Here is a 22,587-nt window from a genome sequence, read left to right as displayed (position 1 = left end):
CTGAGCCAAAGTAGAATCTGTCTGTCTGAATTTAGTGATTTAACTTATGGAAAATGCACTACAATCAATGAGGCTGCTGCAAATCTGCTCAAGGCTAGAGAATGTCTCCATGCACATTCAATGTATTTTAGATGCTCTGAAGATATATTTTCAAATACTTAAATGGAGCTTTTTGTTTAAGATACTTAACAATGTTCAGAAAGTAATTTAGCATGTTCAGACCTTGAATGCTCATCTATTCATTGCTCAGGTATTTCCAATTATAATCGTGTACCATGAAGAAGTTCAAAATATAAAAGTGAATTAAAAAGTGAAAATATACAGCAGGTCCAAACAGTATCACAACAAAAGTTTTGAGTGTGAGCAATATGGTGTCAGCTGTGGAAACTGAATTCTATGACTAGATTGAATAAAATAAAGTTGGTGGTGATGATGGACCACAGCTAGAATTGAGATGCCTGGAGTGTCGACCCTTCCACTTACTAATTGTCCTGCAAATATCCAAATTAATGCTTTACTTTGCTAAATGTAAGAAATAAGTAAAAGTTGTTGGATGGCACTTAGTCAGATAATGAAAAGGTAGTGAAAGAAACACAGATTAAAGAAAGGAGCAGGATGGACCTGGAGATGACTGAAATCAGAATTTGACAAAGTTACAGAGGGTTGTAGAGTGCTCAGAAGAAGGAAAGCGTACAGCTATCAACTTTCCACTTAGTCAATTGAATTGAATTGAATTTATTGTCACGTGTACCGAGGCATAGTGAAAATCTTTGTCTTTCGAGTAATAAAGGCAGGTCACAGAGTTAAGTAGCAAAGATAGTAAATAATAGGTAAACAGCGGCAAAAACAAAAACACAGGTACAGGTGAATGTTAAGAGTCTGTGAGTCCATTCAGTATTCTAACAACAATAGGGTAAAAACTGCTGCAAAACCGGCTGGTGTGTGTTTTTAGGCTTCTGTACCTTCTCCCCGATGGTCGAGGTTGTAGAAAAACATTGCCAGGGTGGGATGGATCTTTAAGAATGCTGGTGGCCTTTCCTTGACAGCGAGTCTGGTAGATGGATTCTATCAATGGGAGGTTGTCCTTTGTGATTGTTCACCACTCTCTGTAACCCTATCCAATCTTCAGTGATACTGTTGCTATACCAGGCAGTGATACATCCAGACAGAATGCTCAAGATGGCGCACAAGTAAAAGTTGGCAAGGGTATTTGCCATCATGCCAAATTTCCTCAGCTGCCTGAGGAAGAAAAGACATTGTTGGGCCTTTGTAACCAGTGTGTCCACATGAAGAGTCCAAGAAAGCTTGTTGTGGATGACCACTCCCAGGAGCTTAACATTCTCCACTCGTTCCACTTCTGAGCTGCTAATGTGTAGGGGGTCATGAGTAACATCCCACCATAAGTAAATAATGAGTTTATTGGTTTTGCTGGCATTGAGAGCTGGTTGTTCTCAGTGTACCATTTTTCCAGGTCTTCCACCTACCACCTGTACTCTGTTTCATTGCCATCTGAGATTCAACCGACTATGGTGGTGTCATCAGCGAACTTGTAAATGGCATTAGTCTGGTATTTGGCAACGCAATCATGGGTATACAGTGAGTACAGTAGGGGGCTGAGTACGCACCCCTGGGGGACTGCAGTGTTGAGTGTTAGAGACGATGAAATATTGTCCCCAGTCTTCACTGATTGTGGCCTGTGGGCCAGGAAACTGAGGATCCAGTTGCAGAGAGTGGAGCTTAGTCTGAGGTTACTAAGTTTAGTAATCAGTCTCGAGGGGATACTAGTGTTGAAGGCTGAACTATTGTCAATGAGTAGGATTCTTACGTAGCTGTTCTTGGTGTCAAGATGTTTTAGGGAGGACTGAAGGGCAAGTGATATGGCATCTGACGTGGATCTGTTGGTCCGATAGGCAAATTGGAGTGGGTCAAGAGTAGTGGGGAGGCTAGAGTTGATTAATGCCATGACCAGCCTTTCAAAGCACTTCATGACCACCGAGGTTAGGGCCACTGGGCGGTAGTCATTGAGACATGCTGCACAGTCAAGCAACTGACATTGTAAATTAAACACTTAATACAGAAATCAACTGATTTTCATTGAGTCTGTGTCACAAACAATGTATTTAGCTTTACCATTCAGATTTCTGCATGTTTGGAAGGGCCTTTCATTCAGTATAAGCCTTGTGTTTCGACAGATTTCGCATGCGACAAGTCAACATTGTTGGAACAAGTCTGCCAAGTCAGTTATCACGCAAAATTCAAACCCTGCAGGCCCCACCTGACATGGCTCCTGCCAACGTGACCCTGCGTACAGCAAGTGAGACAAGCCTGTGGCTCCGCTGGGTGGTACGTAACAGATGTAGGCAATCGTTTCCGGATTAAATATCAATATCAAAGTTTTCTTACCTTATACCTTTGTTTCTTTGTCCTGAAATCTGAGTTCCGATGTTGCAGAAGATAATGATTTAAAACTTTTGAACCTCCTTTTTATTCCAGCCCTCCAGCTGTCACCCATTACAATCCCTCACTCCCATAAATTCCTCATACTGCATCCATGTTACCCTGATGCCCTTGAAACGACTGTTACGGCCCTTAATGCCTTCTGTGCCAAAAGTATGCTGCTCAACCAACCGTCTGTGGCCACTTGTGTCTTTCATGCCAAGATATGACTCCTAAACATTCCTATAGCCATCTCATGCCTCTAACACCAGACTATGGCACTTTCATGTCCATTCACTCATTACACACTATATAGAAATGGTGAATACTAGTTACAGCTTGATATATGTATATATAAAATGCTTTTAAAATAAGTTATTCATTAGTCGCTCTTCATTAAATTATAAAATACTGCCTTTTACCACCATGAAATAAAAGTGATAACCATCCATTTTAAAGGTTAAATAGCTAAAACTGCAAACACTTCAATCATAGTAATCTTTAGTAAAGAAACATTGTGAAATTCACATCACAAGTCAGGCAAACAGAGCTGTCAATCAGGGTTAGAGATAAAAAAATCTGCAGATGCTGGAATCCAAGGTAGACAGGCAGGAGGCTGGAAGAACACAGCAAGCCAGGCAACGTCAGGACGTGGAAAAGTCAATGTTTCAGATGTAACCCTGCTTCAGGACTAGGGGTGGGTGTAAGGGGAGCTGCAGATAAAAGGGAATGGGGCAGGGGGGGGTGCAGGGTGGTGAAATGGGGACAGGGGTTCAGCTGTTTCAACAATCTGGACATCCAAGATGTTTAGTTTAAGAATTTTTGTGAGACAAACCTAAATATTTTTGATTTGGAGGTGCTGGTGTTGGGCTGGGGTGGACAAAGTTAAAAATCACACAACAACAGATTATAGTCCAATAGGTTAATTCAGAAGCACTAGCTTTCGGAGCACTCCTCCTTCATCAGTTGGTTGTGGAGTATAAGATCATACAACACAAAATTTATCGCCAAGTATTACGGTGTGATGCCACTGAAATTATATATTGAAAAAAGCCTGGATTGCTTGTTAAGTCTTTCATCTTTTAGAATGGCTATGTTAGTTTTGGTTCATTCATATATAAATTCCAGAACTTTTTTAAAGTTACATTCTCAAGTTAGCTTTAACAATAGCTGCTATTTCGCTCAGAGACTGCATTGAAGGTGTGAGGTTAAAGTCTGTCTGTGTCCCAATCTTCAGACTGATTCTATTACTAAAGTGGGATTGACAAAATCTTACAAGAATTTGTGCAGTTTTTGAGCAAAATAAAATGTAATTCTGCAAGGACAAATTCACCTCACAAACTATATGTGTGTATGTGCAGGGGAGACAAAGTGAGTGTGAGAATGTGCGGGTGTGTGTTTGGGGGGGGAATGTTAGTGTCTGTGAGAAAGTGTATGTGTATGTGTGTGAGTGTAAAGGGGTGTAAGTCTGTGAGAGGGTTCGTGTATGGGTGTGAATGTGGGGGTGTATGTGTGAGTGTATGTGAGAGAACTTGTGTCTGAGAGATGGCTTGCATGAGTGTGTGGGTCTATAGGAGTGTGCGCGTGCGTGCATGTGTGTATGTGTGTGAGAGAGAGAGTATCGTGCAGTGGGGTCACCTGTCGTGTGACATGAACCCAAGGTCCTGGTTGAGGCCATTTCAAGTACTTGCAGTTTCAGCTGTTGGAACTTTTAAAAGCTATGAATATTTAACAGTAGAAGTCCTGAAATTTTTTGATACTGCCCAAATTTACAAGGATGTTGCCAAGGTTGGAGGATTTGAGCTCGAGGGAGAGGTTGAATAGGCTGGGGGCTGTTTTCCTTGGAGCGTCGGAGGCTGAGGGATGATCTTAATAGAGGTTTATAAAAGCATGAGGAGCATGAGTCTCTTCCCTGGGGTGGGGGAGTCCAGAACGAGAGGGAAAAGATATAAAAGAGACCAAAGGGGCAACTTTTTCATGCAGAGGGTGATACGTGTGTGCAACGAGTGGCCAGAGGAAGTGGTGAACGCTGATATGGTTGCAACATTTAAAAGGCATCTGGATGGGTATATGAACAGGAAGGGTTTGGAGGGATATGGGCTGGGTGCTGGCAAGTGGGACTAGATTGGGTTGGGATATCTGGTCGGCATGGACAGGTTAGACCGAAGGATCTGTTTCTGTACTGTACATCTCTATGACTCTATGACATGTTTTAGGAAAAAGTGCCAGGTAAAATGCATCTTCATTGAGGGCCAACCAGAGAAGAAGGTCAGACCATGGGCTGCCAGGTGTTGGGAATCTCTGCCTCAGCTTCTAGAACTTAATGTCAGTGAGAATAAAAACAGAAATGTCTTCCAGTCCAGAGTCCCAGAGGTATTTTTAAATGGAAAGTTATCAATGGATGGCTTTTTGAAAGGTTTTATATACATTTACTGCCACTTCATTGCCAGTAAATAGTGAATAGACATGGAAGCTTGGAATAGGAGTCATGGGTTTTTTTTCTGAATGGGAACATAGCTTGGCATGGGGAGCGCAAGGAGGATCTTTTGAATTTATTTTTCAGAAGGTTTCTTCATGTGAAATGTGGCTCAAGACACGTCTGAGGGACTATGATTCCTTAAAAGGCTAGTACAACTCATTGAAAAATCACAGGAGACTAGACCAAGCATATATCCACATTGGAGACAGCAGACCCAGTGCAATGCTCCCTCAGTATTGTCTGCTGGAGTGTCACTGTGCTTGTTTTACACGAGACCTGGAGTGGAATGTCAATGTAGTGTAGCTGCAGTGTACCTGTGCCCCGAACCAAGCCTTGTCCTTAAATAACTCTAGTGAAAAGTGGACAGCCGAGGAATAGGACAAAAGAGATGAAAAGGACATATTGGCAGAGCTAAAATAACCGCCATTAACCTATCCATCTTTCGAGCATCAACTAAGCTACTCGCTGGTGGGAAATCTATCATTCTCTTCTTTTCAATATCTGTTTGGAAGATCTTTTAATTCATCATTTTTCTGTATTCATCGGAGATTGAATTTCACACAATCTTTCTGTCATGAATTTTAGTTTTTAAAACAGAAAAAGAGGAGATTGTAACACCTCATATCAATGTTTAGAACTGCATCACAAAGTGTTAATTACTCAGTAAGAGTAAAAAACAAATGAGTGTAAAATGTGTAACTATCTGTCCTAGAAATTATCATTAAAGCACAAAGTATTTATTGAGTGCTAATTGTGGTTCTGTACAGCCCAAATATATAATGCCAAAAGCAGACACCAACAGTGCCAATTCAGTTAACATGATAAGTTAAATCTTATGACATAAAGCATGCAAATGTTCAGATCTATGTTGTAGAAACATTGACAGATTTATTTTTGTTATGGTGGAAAAAATCTAAAAATCATGAGAACGGATGTGAATGTGAATTAATACTGAGTGCATGCAGAGGTCACCGTCAGTTCAGTTAATAGTTCTGCGAGAAAATGAGATGAAGCTTGTTTATTTAATCTGGACATTCACAAAGTAAGCAATTAAAGCTCATAAAAATGAAAAGATAAAGAAGATACAATCAAATGAGTTTTTTTTTCCAGCCATTGCCTGAGTCAGAGTATAATGGGAATCAGGAATCGGTCGGATATAAAATAAAATATGGGAAGGCAGATGGAAATGGATCCACTCTCACACACATTATCCACGACCGGATCGAGCGGGAATTCACTATCGAGGACCTAGAGGAGTGGACTGAATACAGAATACACGTTCAAGCATTTAACGCTATCGGTTCTGGACCATGGAGTCAAGAAGTCAGGGGTCGCACAAGAGAGTCAGGTAATATTCTGCTAAATCTCATGTAAAGCAAAGAGTACAGTTTCGCATTTTAACCAACGTCAAATTAATTCCCTGGGAGAGATAGGCATCGCCACTGATGGCTGATTAAGATAGTGCACCATATAGATCTGCAGCAGGTATTACAGACCAGGAAGTCCCAGGGTTAATCTCTTGCTCGTGCTGAGTTAGTTTGTGCAGCAGTGAAGTAATAATATTGGTTTTCATTTTAGCACGTTAATGAGAAAAATGATCTGGCAAGGTTTTTGTTCCTGAGTCCTAAGAAATGTCAACTGAAGAGCATATCAAGTAGGTTTCATTTTTAAGCCTGCAACCAGGAAACAGGCTGAGTGCAGTGACCGTCAAGTCACACATAGAGAAGTTGACATTTGGGTGAGGGAAATTAAAGCTAGAAAGCTGCAAGGATTAATGAGGTTGTCAGGAGTCGGAGTCTTAGATGAAGCAAAACAAAATCAGAAAAAAGAAACGAAATCTTGAAAGTTATTAAATGCAAATAGCCAGTCAGAAACATGAAGCTTCTAGAAACTGATTGATCAACTTTCTTGTTCATGGGTTGGGATATCTGGTCGGCATGGACAGGTTGGACCAAAGGGTCTGCTTCCATGCTGTTCATCTCTATTACTCTATGTCATCATCATAACTGGAAGAATGATTCAAAAGTTTGTTCAGGCCAACTTTCAAGCACCATATGGCAGTAGAGAACAGCCTAAGGGCTGTAAAAATAGTTTATTGCCCATGTCTAATTGTCCAGAGGGCAGTTAAGAGCCAACTACATTGCTGTGAGTCTGATATCACATACAGGCCAGATCAGGTAAGGATGACAGATTTCCTTCCTTGGAGGATATTAGTGAACCAGGTTGGTTTTTATATTCAAAACGTGAAGGCAAGTTACACTATATGAGATTTGGCTATGACAATAGTTGCTTATATTCCAGATTTTCCTTGAAATTTTCCATACAGGAATTTAAAGCCATGTCCTCAAAATGTTACTCTTGATTGCTAGTCCAATGAAATTACACTGCCCAACTGCCTCCTCTGGGGACTTTGATAGGGTTCAATGCAGTACGTACATGAATACTTTGGCCAATTTGTGACCAGTATATTCCATTCCAAGTAGGACAGAATGCCACAAAACATTTGAGTTTTGGATGTGTTGCTGGCTCAGGATTTCCTCCCTTTGTATTTTCTCTCTCACTCTGAAATATGTTTGCTTTCAAAGGAAGCAGCACTGCTCTTATTTGACTATATCAGGTGCAGCAATTCTGGGAGAATTTATCCTGGGACTCAAATACAATGTCAAAACTCTGAAGTGAAGCCTTCAGAATGTCTTTATAGTGCTTCTTTGGACAACCATGGGAGTATCCCCTGGCATAGGCTCTACGTTGAAGATTCATTTTTACAACGGAATGTCAGATACAACCAGCCCACTTTATTGTAACTGTCTCAGTCTAGTGTGTATGCTTAGCATGGCAGTGCAGGTGAACACCTTAGTGACTGATATTTTATCTGCCACCTAATCTTCAGAAGCTTCCGAACATTAATCAAGTAAAAATGTTTGAGCCTGTTGTTGCGAGGCTGGTACGCACTCTGCATGACACCTAAGAGTTTTGAGATTGTGAACAGAGCAAAAGGCAAGCCTGCAACTCATTCAAAACTCAATTGTCTGCAGTCACCTATCATTCTTTGCAGCTAAACCTTCTCAAAGCAGATTGGCCTTATTGGTACCCACTAGTAACAAATACCCCAAATGATGGACAGGATGATCTTCACCTCGAAGAATGAATAAGAAGAATAGTCAAAATATTAACTGCAGAAGCAACAAACATATTTTGTACTGTTATTGTGAAGCAAGTTAAAGTTGAAACAGTTACTGTGCATGAGACCACTGGGCAAAACATTCCATTTATCTACTCATCAGAAGTTGCACAACGAGAGATCCTAACATCAGTGAGAGATGCTCATTGCTAGGAATACCCAGTGGAACTCACAGTGTAAGTTGCAGACAGTTCTAAAAAAGCAGGAAGATTTTGCAAAGCTTATGTACTTTGACACCCTACCCGTTTGGTATCCTGTGCACTTGTCAGCCTATTTCTTGGCACTCTACACCATACACAGTGACACACTACTCAGCTAGCTTATGTTCAAATGTTCAATGTGCATTCAAACTGGTCATACAAAGTCAGAAAATTATCTTTCAGTTGTATCCTTGCAGACACTGCAGTGTGCATGCAGTACTTGAATCTGGCCACAAGATGCCACTAAGCAGCTCTCTGGATAAGTACAATGTTTAACTTTGTAGTCTACAGTGTACAATAAAGAAGTGGAACACCTAGTTTCCCCAATAACAGTGTAAGTATTTAATTAATTTCAGTAAATAAAATCTGAAAGTTATGACCCTTCTGTAAAATATTAGTTGACAGGTCATGTAATGACTTCATGCTTGAGGAATGAAAGTTCATTTTTAATTCTAATTTAAGTGATTTCTGATTTTGACAATAAGACCATAACATATGGGAACAGGAATAGGCCATTCTGCCCTCAAGTGCACTCTGCCATTTAACAGAATCATAGCTGATCCAACAGTCCCCATGTTCAGTTTCCTGTCTTTTTCCCATAATCTTTGATTTCCCTACTGATCAAAAATCTATCTACCCCAACCTTAAATATATGAAAGAATTTCTCAGCCTTCAGTGGAGAATAAGAATGTCTGTCTGTGTTGGCTTCTGTTCAATATTTTGTGGCAACTGTTTCATAATAGCCAGAGTCCTGTTACTTAAAGTCTGCAGAGTTATGGCTCCTGATTATAGTTGAAACTGATATAGTTTATCTTTATTTATTCTGTACAGTTCATTCTAAGCTAATCTTAACATGGATCTGTGCCTGTCATTTCAATTCCTTAATGCACTTCAAGAGATGGAATTCAATAACTCCTTCCAGCCATCTTCTCTAAATAGATAGGTGATGCATGACTGAATAAGTCAATTAAATTAATTATATGGGATTGTACTTTGTAATTCTGCCCAATCTTCCTTGAAAATCACAACTCACTTACTCATGTATGTTCCTCTTGTGATTTCAGTGCAAAGGGTTAATTTTGTTACACCTAGTCATCTACATGAATTGTTCACTGCTCTCTTGAGGACCAGGGACTGTGAGCTATAACCATTAGTACAGATAATTAAACCTGATGAGTTCCTGCTGATTGAAGCTGTTGATACTATTGTACTTTAATTAAACATTAGATTGCAGGAAGTTATTCAGAAAGGGTAATAATTGATAAAATGAAAAGTTCCAGGAAGAGGGTGACTGACCCTCTCCCCATACTGCAAAGCAGAGGCTGAATGTCAATGTTCCAGCCCAGTTCAAATAAAGAATTATTCCATGTCACTCAAACCTGTGCAGCCTTTCTGCTAAATGCTGAAAACCTAACATGTTTCAATAAAAATAACATTCAATGTGGATTTTGGATTACTCTGAGAGACAGACTGGGCAAATAGTTTTCACTCTCATCTCTTACAGAATAGCCTTAATGAAAACATCAGTGTTATGATGAAGAGTCATCTAGACTCTAAACATGAGCTTGCTATATCTCCATGGATGTTGCCAGAGCCACTGTGCTTTCCAGCATTTTTTGTTTTCAGTACAAATTCCAGCATCTGCAGTAATTTGCTCCTCTTTAATCAACCTGTTCAGACATGTTAGGACACACGCCTGGGGCAACTGGTACTTGAACCCAGATGTAAAAACATTACCACAACTTTACAAGAGCCTCAAGTCTTAGAGAATGCTGTCCTTCAAGGCTGTAATTTGCTTTATTGGAATCAATTAGAGTAGGGAAGAAAATGAAAATCACCTCCAGAGTTCTTTTGTTAATCAGTAATCAGTGCAAACCTCATTGTTAATTTACCTTGGATCATTTCCTGATTTCTTATGACATTCATCCTTAGACAGAAATTGTTACTTGATTTTTTTTCAATTTTCATGCCAGCAATACCATTTTAAAATAACAAAACAAAATTCAGCAAACTTGGAGACAAATAGAAACCAAAAATGCAAAACTCACGACGTAGGACCATCAGTCTCTAAAAAGATATTTTTCAGCTTAGCCTTAAAGTGCGGGCTCCTCTGTCAATTCTACTTCTGAAAACATGAAGTTCACGGGATTACGTGAGCTGGCCCATCAAACCTGCCATCTACCTCAAGATGGTTGGAGCATCATGACTAAGTATTTGCCAATATACTCCCCATCCACCTTCCGCCAGATGATCTCCTGCAAGAGGTAAAGAAAACAACTCAGTCTAATGGGAGAAAAATGTGTTCTGGTGTTCAGGTAAATCCACGAGCCCTGAAGAAGAGCTGATGCCCGAAACGTTGATTCTCCTGTTCCTTGGATGCTGTCTGACCTGCTGCACTTTTCCAGCAACACATTTTCAGCTCTGGTAAACCCACCTCCGCCTCCCATAGCCAATCATTACCAATCCAGGAGGTGATGTGGACTCAGTGTTACTTATAAAAACAGTTATAAAGAGCACTTCATAATGCGGTCCATGTCCCCAGTCAAGAATTTAAACTTAAGAATCTTGAAATCATACAGAGGATGGGCACTCACCACTGCAGTGGGCAATGTTTCACAAACTCAACTCATCTTGGAAAAGAATTGCCAAGCATTGAGACCAGTCCTCCTCTTTGCAGTTTAAGGCCATGTCCCATGAGGTTAAACCAGAATAACTTCACAAAAGACACCTTGCTGTCTTTTTAATTAATTTAGAGACTTCAATGAATATATAATCATTAAGGGATAAAGCATAAATTTAAACAAGCAGTTTTGATTTATTTTCTTCCCTCAGTTTCTATATTCCATTGGGCATTTTTGATTGTGCATCCAGAATTCCGTGCAATATTCATATTTCTCATCATGGTGTGGAAATAATTGGCCAAGCTCTCATGTGCACATGAACAGCAAAAGAAAGAAGGATGAAGTCGGCTAAAAAATGTCATGAACTGTAGGCAGCAGTACCACTGCTTTCCAGCCTTCATTACCAGAGGAGATCAAAGAGGAAGAGAATGAGATAGCAAAGAGCTTATAAGCAAGAGGATGAAACACAACAGTAAACTGCTTCAACAAAGTGGAAATACAGGAAACAAGGAACTTTGGGAACACAATAGAATCTGAAGATGATGGGTCTTCAGTGGATTTTGTGCAAACTTGAATGGGTGAAAAGGCTCAGAAGTTTTTGAAGTTGTTTCCAGAGGATAGAGAGAAATGATTGTAAATGTTGGATAGTAAAATAAAACAGGATGAGGCCAACAAAAATGTGGGTTCAGAGGAATCTCTCATTGCAGGTTGACCATTATGTTGGTTTTTTTTCATTAACCTATGTACTAGTTTATATATCACCATTCCTTCACTGTTGTTGGGTCAAAGTCCTGGAAGGCATTTCCTCACAGCGTTGTATGTATTACTAAACCACATGGACTGCAGTGGTTCAAGAAGTTAACTCACCACCTTCCTCTCGAGGGCATCTTGGGGCAGGTAACTAATGTTGATCAAGCTAGTGGCACCTACATCCTATAAAGGGTTAAAAAATATTATTTGAGTTGTGGCAGCCACATTTCACAATGGAGAGAATTTGGAGTCCAGAGCTCAATTTAGGATTGAAGAGGTTACCGAGGATAGAGACAGTCTAGTGCTGACGTTAAATTGTGTCCAAGGACAGTGCTGTACTCTGTGGTGATGACTTTAGTGGGAGCTGGAAATGATGTCATTTTTCTTCTCAATTTTAAACTGGAGGAATTTGCAGCTAAATGTCAATCAAGAGTGAAGTAGTCAAGGGATCCAAGAACTGTAAAGATATAGGATGAAGAAGGAAAGGATGGATTCTGAGCAGTTGTCTGTTTATGGGACATCACTGGTTGGTCCAGCATTTAATGCTCATCCAAATTTGCCCTGGAGAAGGTGATGGTGAGCTGCCTACCTGAACTGCTGCAGTTTTGTGGTGTAAGTACTTGGTGCACAGATCATCAGAACTATTGCTGGAAGATTCTTAGGGTCCACAGCCTTTGCAGTATCCAGTGTGGACAGCCATTTCTTGATCTGAGGTAGAGTGAGTTGATTTGATTGAAAACTGGGATCCTACTGTGAGCCTTCATGGGGTATGGAGTCAATATTGAGAACTCCCAGGGCAACTTTCTTCTCACTTTGATGCCACCATGGGACATTGGTCTGTCCTGTCAGTGGCACAGGATATAACCAGAGATGGTACTATTGGCACATTGTCTTAAGATATAGTTGCCTGACTATGACTGTGTTAGGTTGTTGGTTGACTAGTCTGTGGAACAGCTGTCCCAATTTTCAGCTCCCACAGATTCCCATAGGCTAGTGGGGTAGACTTTGCAGTGTCAATAAAGCTGGGCTTACTGGGGTGGATGCCAGATGCTCAGTTCAGTTTCATTCCTTCCTTAATGCTTCATAGTAATTTCATATAAATGAGAGGCTTTGAAAGGCAATTAAGAGTCAATTACATTGCTGTGGGTCTGGAGTCAAATATATGTTAGTCCAAGTAAGGATAGCAGATTTCCTTCCCTCAAGAACTTTACAAAATCAGATTTTTATATTGTTGCCATGAGATAAGCTTTTTTAATTTCATATTGTTTTGAATTCAAAATTCACCATCTGCCATGTTGAGCATTTGAACACACATCCCCAGAACATTATCCTGGGCCTTTGGATTACCAGTCCAGTGACATTATCACAGCAACCATGCCTTCCTGTGCTCTGGTTGTACATGGATTGCTAAGAAAGAAAAACAAGTTGAGGGTATTTTAACTAAGCTAACAATGGAAGAGAGGTGTGATAGAGTCATAGAATCATATGGCATGGAAGTAGACCTTTCGATCCAACTTGTCCATGACAACCAGATATTCTAACCTAATCTAGTTCCATTTGCCAGCATTTGGCCCGTATCCCTCTAAACCATTCCCATTCATGGACCCATCCAGATGCCCTTTAAATATCACAATTGTACCAGCCTCCACCACTTCATCTGACAGCTCATTCCATATATGCACCACACTGCATGAAAAAGTTACCCCAAGGTCCTTTTTAAATCTTTCCCCTCTCACCTTAAACCTATGTCCTCTAGTTTTGGACAACCCCCACCCTGGAGAAAAGACCTCGGCTGTCCACTGAATCCATCCACCTCTCTAAGGTTACCCCTCAGTTTCCGACACTCCAGGGAAAATAGCCCTAGTCTATTCAGCCTCTCCCTATAACTCAAACCCTCAACTCTCCACAACATCCTTGTAAATATTTTCTGCACCGTCTCAAGTTTAAAAAAAATCTTTCCTATAGAAGGGCAACCAGAATTGTATGCAGTATTCCAAAAGTATTCTAGTACTAGCCTTACCAATATCCTGTACACTTGCAACTCCTATGTTCAGTGTCATGACCAAGAACACAAGCGTGCCAAATGCCTTCTTCACCACCCTGTCTACCTGCAATTCCCCTTTCAAGGTACTGTGCACCTGTACTCTTCAGTCTGTTTGTTCGGCAACACTCTCCAGAGACCTACCGTTAACTGTCTAAGTCCTGCCCTGGTTTGCCTTCTCAAAATACAATACTTCACATGTATCTAAATTTAATTCCATGTACCATTCCTTGGCTCAATTGCCCATCTGATCAAGACCCTATTGTACTCTGACATAATATTCTTCACTGACCACTATATATTCTATTTTGGTGTCAGCTGCAAACTTACTAACCATATCTCCTGTATTCACATCCAGATAATTTATATAAATGATAAAAAGCAATAGACCCAGTACTGATCCTTGACACACACCTGGCCTCCAGTCTGTAAAACCACCTTTAAGTCTCCTACCTTTAAGCCATTGAATACCATTGAACATGTCAAAAGAGGAAAAATGAAGCACAGTCACCATTCTAGGAACTGGCTCTGATTTTGGTTTGGATTGTTGTTGTGTTGTGGAGGGTTCAAACCCTGAGTGGAATGATTCAGGGATAGTTGTGGGAGTAATGGATGGGATTGTGGAGGTGATAACTTATTCAAACACTTTGAGAGGAAATTGAGACAGAGCAGTACTTTTCAAGGGTAAAGTGATTGACGGTGGTCTTTTTGTGGTGAGTGTGACAATATTTATGAAAGAGTGGGTTACATGACCTGAGAAAAGAAAATGAATTGCAGGGTCAGCTACTGTAACAAAATGGTGTGGAACACATCTGTAATGTTTAAAGACAACTGACCTGTACTTAATTGTGTGGTCTGTTCACTGGTCATGACAATTATGTTGGATTGCTTAAGCATGTTGATGAGTCAAGAGACTGACTGACTGTGTGTAGGCAGCTTTGGGTGGATGGGTCTAGAAGACCTGGGACGCCCAATAAAGACACAAGCACGTTGAAATTTCTTTAGCACACCTTTGAACATTATAATAGTGTATATAAACTACTTGGATTTATAGGTAGCCATCTTTTCATTGCTCTAAGATAAATCAGATAATTAAAACATACAGATACTCAATCAAAAGATACCTTGTGGCAACAGCAAAGTGAAGATATGGATTTTGATTGTGCACATTCTCCCAGGGCTCGACCCCAATAAACCAATTATCAGATTCATTTACATTGTCAAGGCACTGGACAACTAATTGGAGACATTCAACTCCAACCATGGCAGTTAGTAAATTTAATTTCTCCTCATGGAGTGAATCTGGAATTAAAAGTTTGTATGATTAACAGTGACCATGAAACTTACTGGGTTGTCTTAAAAAACCCCACCTGCTTTACCAATGTTCTTTAGGGAGGGAAGCCTGCTGTCCCTAGAACCATAGAAATAATCCACCACAGATCGGTGCTATTCAGCCCATCTTGTCCATGCCATCCCAAAGACACTCAGGTGCCCTTTCTAATCTCATCTTTCTGCACACGGTCCATAGCCCTGCAGGTTACAGCACTTGAGGTGCAGATTCAGAGATGTTTTAAAAGAGTTTAGGGTCTCTACCTCCACTTCTAACTCCAGCAGTGAACTCCAGACATCAACCACCCACTGTATAAAAACGTTTTTCCTCACATTGCCTCTAACCCTTAGCTTGAATCGATGACTCCTGGGTTTTTGAACTCCCTACCAAGGGAAACAATTTCCTTCCAACTACTCTATCTCTACCCGTTCACAATTGTGTATCCCTCAATTGTGTCACCCCTCAGCCTTCACTGTTTGAAGGAAAACAATCCTAACCAGTGGTTAGTACTGCTGCCTCACAGTGCTACAGTCTTGGACTTGATACCAGCCTTGGGCAACCATCTGTGTAGAGTTTGCACATTCTCCTCATGTCCGCTTGGGTATTCAGTGGCTGTTCTGTTGTCCTATAACAGTCCAAAGATGTGCAGGTTTAGTGGATTGGCCATGCTAAATTGCCCAAAGTATCCAGGGATGTGGACTTACGATGGGAAATGCAGGGTGACTGGGATAGCGTGGGTCTGGGTGGGATCTTCTTCGGAGGGTTGGTGTTGACTTGATAAGCTGAATGGCATGCCTCCACACTTACCTAGCCACTTCATCAACCTATCTATATCATTTTGGAGCTTACAGCTGAACTCTACACTCTACACTATCCACTATTCAACCAATTTTTATGTCATCTTCAACTTTCCCAATTATGCCTCCCATGTTCAAGTATGAATCGTTAATGTATAAAACAAAAAGCAGGGGTCCCAACACCAAGCCCTGTGGAAAACATTAACTGAAACAGCTTTCCATTTGCAAGGGCAGCAACCAACCATCACCCTTTGTTTCCTGTTACGTTGGATTCAATTCAACACGTTAGCATGTACACCATGGGTTTTTGCTTCTTTCACCTACCTGCCAAAAGGGACCTGCCAAATGCCTTACTTAACTCCATGTAGTCAACATCCACTCTGCTACCTCCTTGATCCTCCTTGTCCCTTCCTCAAATATTTCAATCAAATTTGTAGGACTTGACATTCCCTTAATTCCTGATGAAGGGCTTTTGCCCGAAACATCGATTTCGAAGCTCCTTGGATGCTGCCTGAACTGCTGTGCTCTTCCAGCACCACTAATCCAGAATTCCCTTAATAAAGTCATGCTGACTATCCCTATGCCTTTCTCAGTGATAGTTTATCCAATCTCTCAGATTGATTCTCACCACTGAAGTAAAACTACCTGGCCTATAAATGTTTGTCATTTCCTTTGTACCCTTTATAAATAGCAGAACCAGATTTTGCATTCATCCTGTTCTCGGTCACCTCACCTGTGTCTAGTGAAGATTGGAAAATAATCCTCACAGCCATCCTTAGCTAACAAGTCATTTGGCATCATCACATTCTCAAAGTGATGGGAAATAAATGCTGAGTTTTCAGTGACAACTGTCCCATTATTGAATCAATAAAAGTGGAGAACCTAGGATAAAAGAGGAGAATGGGCACCAGAATTAGAGAATATGCCACTTCAGAAAAAAAACATAAAATATAAAACAAAATACATTTATTCAAATTTAATCAGGTTGCTCTCTCCAGTGAATAATAATTAAACTGTCTGTATGAATAGATTAGTTGGTAATTTATACCTGTTTACTGCACCACAAAGGTAATAGATGCGCAAATCATAGGAACATATGAACAGGGGTCAGCCATGCAACCCCTCAAGCCTGGTCTGCTATTCAATAAAATTATGACTAGCCTGTGGCCTAACTCCATATACCTGCCTTTGGCCCATATAGAGTCGTAGAGATGTACAGCATGGAAACAGAGCCTTTGGTCCAAACCGTTCATGCCGACCAGATATCCCAACCCAATCTCGTCCCACCTGCCAGCACCTGGCCCATATACCTCCAAACCCTTCTTATTCCTATACCCATCCAAATGCCTCTTAAATGTTGCAATTGTACTAGCCTCCACCACTTCCTCTGGCAGCTCATTCCATACCCGTACCACCCTTTGTGTGAAAATGTTGCCCCTTGGTCTCTGTTATATCTTTCCCCTCTCACCCTAAACCTATGCCCTCTAGTTCTGGATTCCCCAACCCCACGGAAAAGACTTTGCCTATTTACCATATCCGTGCCCCTCATAATTTTGTAAACCTCGATAAGGTCACCCCTCAGCCTCCGACGCTCCAGGGAAGACAGCCCCAACCTGTTCAGCCTCTTCCTGTAGCTCAAATCCTCCAACCCTGGCAACATCCTTGTAAATCTTTTCTGAACCCTTTCAAGTTTCACAACATCTTTCCGATAGGAAAGAGACCAGAATTGCACACAATATTCCAACAGTGGCCTAACCAATGTCCTGTACAGCTACAACATGACCTCCCAACTCCTGTAGTCAATACTCTGACCATTAAAGGAAAGCATACCAAATGCCTTCTTCACTATCCTATATACCTGGGACTCCACTTTCAAGCAGCTATGAACCTGCACTCCAAGGTCTCTTTGCTCAGCAACACTCCCTAGGACCTTACCATTAAGTGTATAAGTCCTGCTAAGATTTGCTTTTCCAAAATGCAGCATCTGGCATTTACCTGAATTAAACTCCATCTGCCACTTCTCATCCCATTGGCCCATCTTATCAAGATCCTGTTGTAATCTGAGGTAACCCTCTTCACTGTCCACTACACCTCCAATTTTGGTGTCATCTGCAAACTTACTAACTGCACCTCATACGTTCACATCAAAATCATTTATATAAATGACGAAAAGTAGTGGACCCAGCACCAATCCTTGTGACACTCCACTGGTCACAGGCCTCCAGTCTGAAAAACAACCCTCCACCACCACCCTCTGTCTTCTAGCTTTGAGTCAGTTCTGTATCCAAATAGGAGAAAGTGAGGACTGCAGATGCTGGAGATCAGAGCTGAAAATGTGTTGCTGGAAAAGCACAGCCGGTCAGGCAGCATCCAAGGAGCAGGAGAATCAACGTTTTGGGCATCAGCCCTTCTTCAGGAATGAGGAAACCCTGTTGCGCTTTTCCAGCAACACATTTTCAGCTCTGTATCCAAATGGCTAGTTCTCCCTCTATTCCATGAGATCTAACCTTGCTAATCAGTCTCCCATGGGGAACCTTGTCGAACGCCTTACTGAAGTCCATATAGATCACATCTACAACTCTGCCCTCATCAATCCTTTTTTTTACTTCTTGTTTGTGAGACATGATTTCCCATGCTCAAAGCCATGTTGACTATCCCTCATCAGTCCTTGCCTTTCCAAATACATGCACATCCTCTCCCTCAGGATTCCCTCCAACAACTTGCCCACCATTGAGGTCAAGCTCTATAGTTCCCTGGCTTATCTTTACCACCCTTCTTAAACAGTGGCACCACGTTTGCCATCCTCCAGTCTTCTGGCACCTTACCTGTGACTATCGATGATACAATATCTCAGCAAGAGGCCCAGCAATCACTTCTGTAGCTTCCCACAGAGTTCTTGTGTACACCTGATCAGGTCCTGGGGCTGTATCCACCTTTAAACGTTTCAAGACATTCAGCACTTCCATCCCTTAACAAAATGTATCTATCTCAGATTTGAAACTAACAACTGATCCAGCAACCAATGCTATTTGTGGAAAATGTCATTTGACAGAGGACATAGATATTATTGTCATAACAGCATGCACAACCAACTTGCATTTACGTAGTGCCTTTAATAGATTAAAACATCTCAAAGTACTTCACAAGAACAACTGTGAGACAAAGTTTGGCATTCAACTACAAGGTAAATATTAAGAGTAGTGCTGAAAATTTTGGGCAAAGCAGTGAGTTTGAAGGATTATCTTAAAAGAGGAGAGGAATGCAGAAGGCGAATTCACAGTTTAAGGCCTTATAAGTTGAAGGCACTACCAACAATGCAGGAGCAATGAAGGTCAGAGATGTGCAAGATACCGAATTGGTGATTGTAGGGCTGCACAGCTGAAGAAGATTATAATAATGGAAAGGAGTAGGCCGAGACTGTGATGCAATTTGAAAGCAACTATGAGAACGTTTAAATCAAGGCATTGTAGGACTGAGGACCAGTGCAGGTCAGTAAGCACAGATGGATGATACATGTTTTGGAGGAGATCACCATCTGCTTAGTAACCAATCTGATTACAATTTGGCATAAGATCAGTGTGTTTCAATCCTGGAATAATTTTATTGCAACTTTTGGGAATCTACATCGGTCCAATGATTATTTGATTCTGATAATAGTGTGGAGACGTATGTTTTTTATCAAATATATGAAAGATCAAAGAGAGTGGTGCAAACATAATTAAAAACTGATCCTATCCTAGAGCCATTTGATTAAAGTCTATATATAGGATTATCCTGATGCCGGAATCATTGTAAATTTAATTTCCTGATAGCTGATCTTCTAAGCTGCCAACTATCAGCTGTGATTGCACATTCTAAGAAAGGACATTGTGCAAGCTTATAATGCAGTGTTATTTAATGTAGAATTACATCTCATCCCAGGGTGCAGGCATTATTGAATTGTCGCATAAAGGTCTAACATAAAATGTAGCTGTCTTCAATCAGCTAGTGTAGTTATTTGTTGAGCAGCTAATACAAGTCTGTTCAATCCTCTTAGTCAAGTCAAGATTGTATTTAAAAACTGGCAGTTATATCAAAATAGCTAATCACTAATTGATCAAATCCAGTCAAGGGCACCAAATGTTGACCTTGTGAGTAATACTCAACTCCCATGAACGAATTAAAAATATTCCTGACAGTACATTCAGGTGGTGTATCTACTTTTGATCCAAGTGGACATCTCAGCTTTGACCATTGCTGTGAACTGAGTTTGCTGGTTTATGAACTACATTAAAGACGTGACTGTCCCTGCATTGATAAAGGGAATATTGACATTGATGTTCCCTTCTGAAAAGTATCTAGTAATTCTTACTAGCAGTGCAAATAGGTTTCATTGGCTGAAGATTGCTTTATCTTCCATGGTCAGGAAGTCAGTGCAAGAGCCTTTCACAAATGCACGCCATTTGAGTTAGGTACTGGAGGGATTCTACTGTACAGAGAACCAGATCCTAGTTGTAGAGGGAATAAGTCTGATCACAAGTCATAAACCTTCATTACATTCCCAGATGTGACAATGTTTCTCCATTTCATGATTGCAAACAGGAGACTAACTGAATCATGAGACAAATAGAATTAAACTCTTTACATCAATATAGATAATACTTCAAATTATTATCAATACCTTTAAATTATTTGCCTCATGGTAGAATACATGATGGGAAGCCATGGCATAAGATCAGAAACATGTTTATAATGCTGATCATAACTTAGTTGCCTTTTGGCAGCAAGGACCAGATTGACGTGTAGCTTTTGAATTCTTAATTAAACTATGTTAATAGTAAATGTCAGAAGCAATATTTAACGTTTTTTTCTTGTAATTGTATTTGCTTTGAGTCCCTGTAAAGTCAAGGTCTTTTATTGAGTGGAATGTAGTCTATGAAATTATAAAATCTAATTTGAGACAGTTCCAATGTCCTAATCATATAACATGCCCTTGTCATTCATATTATTTCAAGGTAGCAATTCAAGGAAACCTAGCTGCAGTCTACTAGCAATGGATCTGAATACTAACTTGAGGCTTATTCATAGCTGTTGAGCATTCAGAAGAACCAAATAATGCCAAAAATGTAAGCAGACATTCTTCTGATTTAATGTATTGGACAAGTGCTGTAAAGTCAAATGCACCACTGGTTACTTTTCATTTTAACCAGTCTTGATGACAGCTACCAATCCAGGTAATAGGATACCTCAGATTTAATCAATTTCATTCAGTTACAATTCATCTTCTGATAATACCTTGAAGAAGAAGGATGTTTGCTTGCCACAGAATACAGGCCATGGCAAGAACCTGCACACGGAATCTTTGAGCATTAGATTCCCTACAGTGTGAAAACAGGCCCTTCGCCCAACAAGTCCACACTGACCTTCCAAAGAGCAACCCACTCAGACCCGTTCTTTGACATTTACCCCTGACAATGCACCTACCACTCCGGGCAATTTAGCATGGCCAATTCACCTAACCTACACGTTTTTGGACTGTGGGAGGAAACCCACACAGACACATGGAGAATGTGTAAACTCCACACAGACAGTTGCCCGAGGCGAGAATTGATCCCGGGTGCTATGAGGTAGCAGTGCTAGCCACTGAGCCACCATGCCACTCATTGGGAAGAGGTTGTGCTGAAGTTACTTCCTGGTTTTGGCTGACCAGGAGTCTGTTCCTTCTTCTACCTGTGACAGGTATTTTGGAATGTTTTGCAGATTGATAATCAACCATTTTGGCCAAATCTGTGTCCATCAAGTCCTGGAGTAAGAATTAAACCCAAAGCATCTGGTTCAGAAGCAGGGACACTACCTGTAGCATTATAAGATCTTCCTCAAAACTGATGGTAGATAGTACACTTTAACCAAAGGGAGTCTAACCTCATTGAAAAATCTTGCACCAGAATAGTCAAAAGCTGCTTGGTTCCAGTCTTGGCCAAAGGAGCTTGATGATTATTACATTGAGTATATCCATGTATTCCTGAAGTAAGTCATGACCAGTAAGCAGTTTTAAATATTGGATCCTCCACGAAGAACAATTCATTATTTCCAAGCATGGCAGAGTAATTAAAAACTACATTACCAATAAAGATTTACAACTTGGGTGGAATACTAATATTAGAAAAATATTAATTTATTAACTATATACATAAAAGAAAACTAACATTCCCTGGAACTAGAGTTTGACACTTCTCCAACAATTGTGTATTTTTTTGAAGCTTCATTCTAGAATTTGGTCTGAGTATAACATAGGTTTTGCTCACAATCTTTTCGACTACTTTTGATTTCCTTCTCCTCAAGTGAACCTTGAAATTTTGAGACATGTAGAGGAGGTGAAATTGCTAATTTAAGTAAGGTGTTTGATGAAGTTTAGTCAGCCGATGCGTTCCTCATCAATCAGTTCATTGATGCCAATTTGATCTTAACAGCATAAAACGATGAGTAAATCTATTCCCACCATTAGCATTCTGCCCCAAGGGATGTTTGGGGGTAGGTTTAGCTCAGTTGCCTGGGCCACTGGTTGGTAATGCAGGGAGAGAATAACAGTGTGGGTTCAATTCCCATCATTGGCTGAGGGATTCTCCTAAAAATCTTGTCAGATGTTGGAGTTTAAGGGTTACTGCAGATTATATCTGCCATAAATGCTGTTGGATGCGAATCTTATCAGATTGAGTGGATCGGTTGGAGAGACAGATAGAAGCGATGAGGAATTTGCAACAGCAACAGTATTT

General features: G+C 40.6%; 1 protein-coding gene across 8 annotated transcripts in view; it reads left to right on the top strand.

The window, feature by feature from the left end:
- sdk2b (sidekick cell adhesion molecule 2b) overlaps nt 1–22,587 on the top strand; it is a 951,812-nt gene that overhangs the window by 716,202 nt on the left and 213,023 nt on the right. For all 8 annotated transcript variants that reach the window (XM_072558555.1, XM_072558553.1, XM_072558550.1 and 5 more), the window contains 2 exons: nt 2,193–2,343; nt 6,026–6,263. In XM_072558555.1, coding sequence (XP_072414656.1) covers nt 2,193–2,343; nt 6,026–6,263 — 389 coding nt within the window. The remainder of the gene's footprint in view (nt 1–2,192; nt 2,344–6,025; nt 6,264–22,587) is intronic.

Source organism: Chiloscyllium punctatum, chromosome 39 (genome assembly GCF_047496795.1).
Source record: "Chiloscyllium punctatum isolate Juve2018m chromosome 39, sChiPun1.3, whole genome shotgun sequence".
Taxonomy (NCBI): domain Eukaryota; kingdom Metazoa; phylum Chordata; class Chondrichthyes; order Orectolobiformes; family Hemiscylliidae; genus Chiloscyllium; species Chiloscyllium punctatum.
The sequence above is the reverse complement of the archived record's forward strand: the minus strand, read 5'-3'. Positions and strand labels throughout refer to the sequence as shown.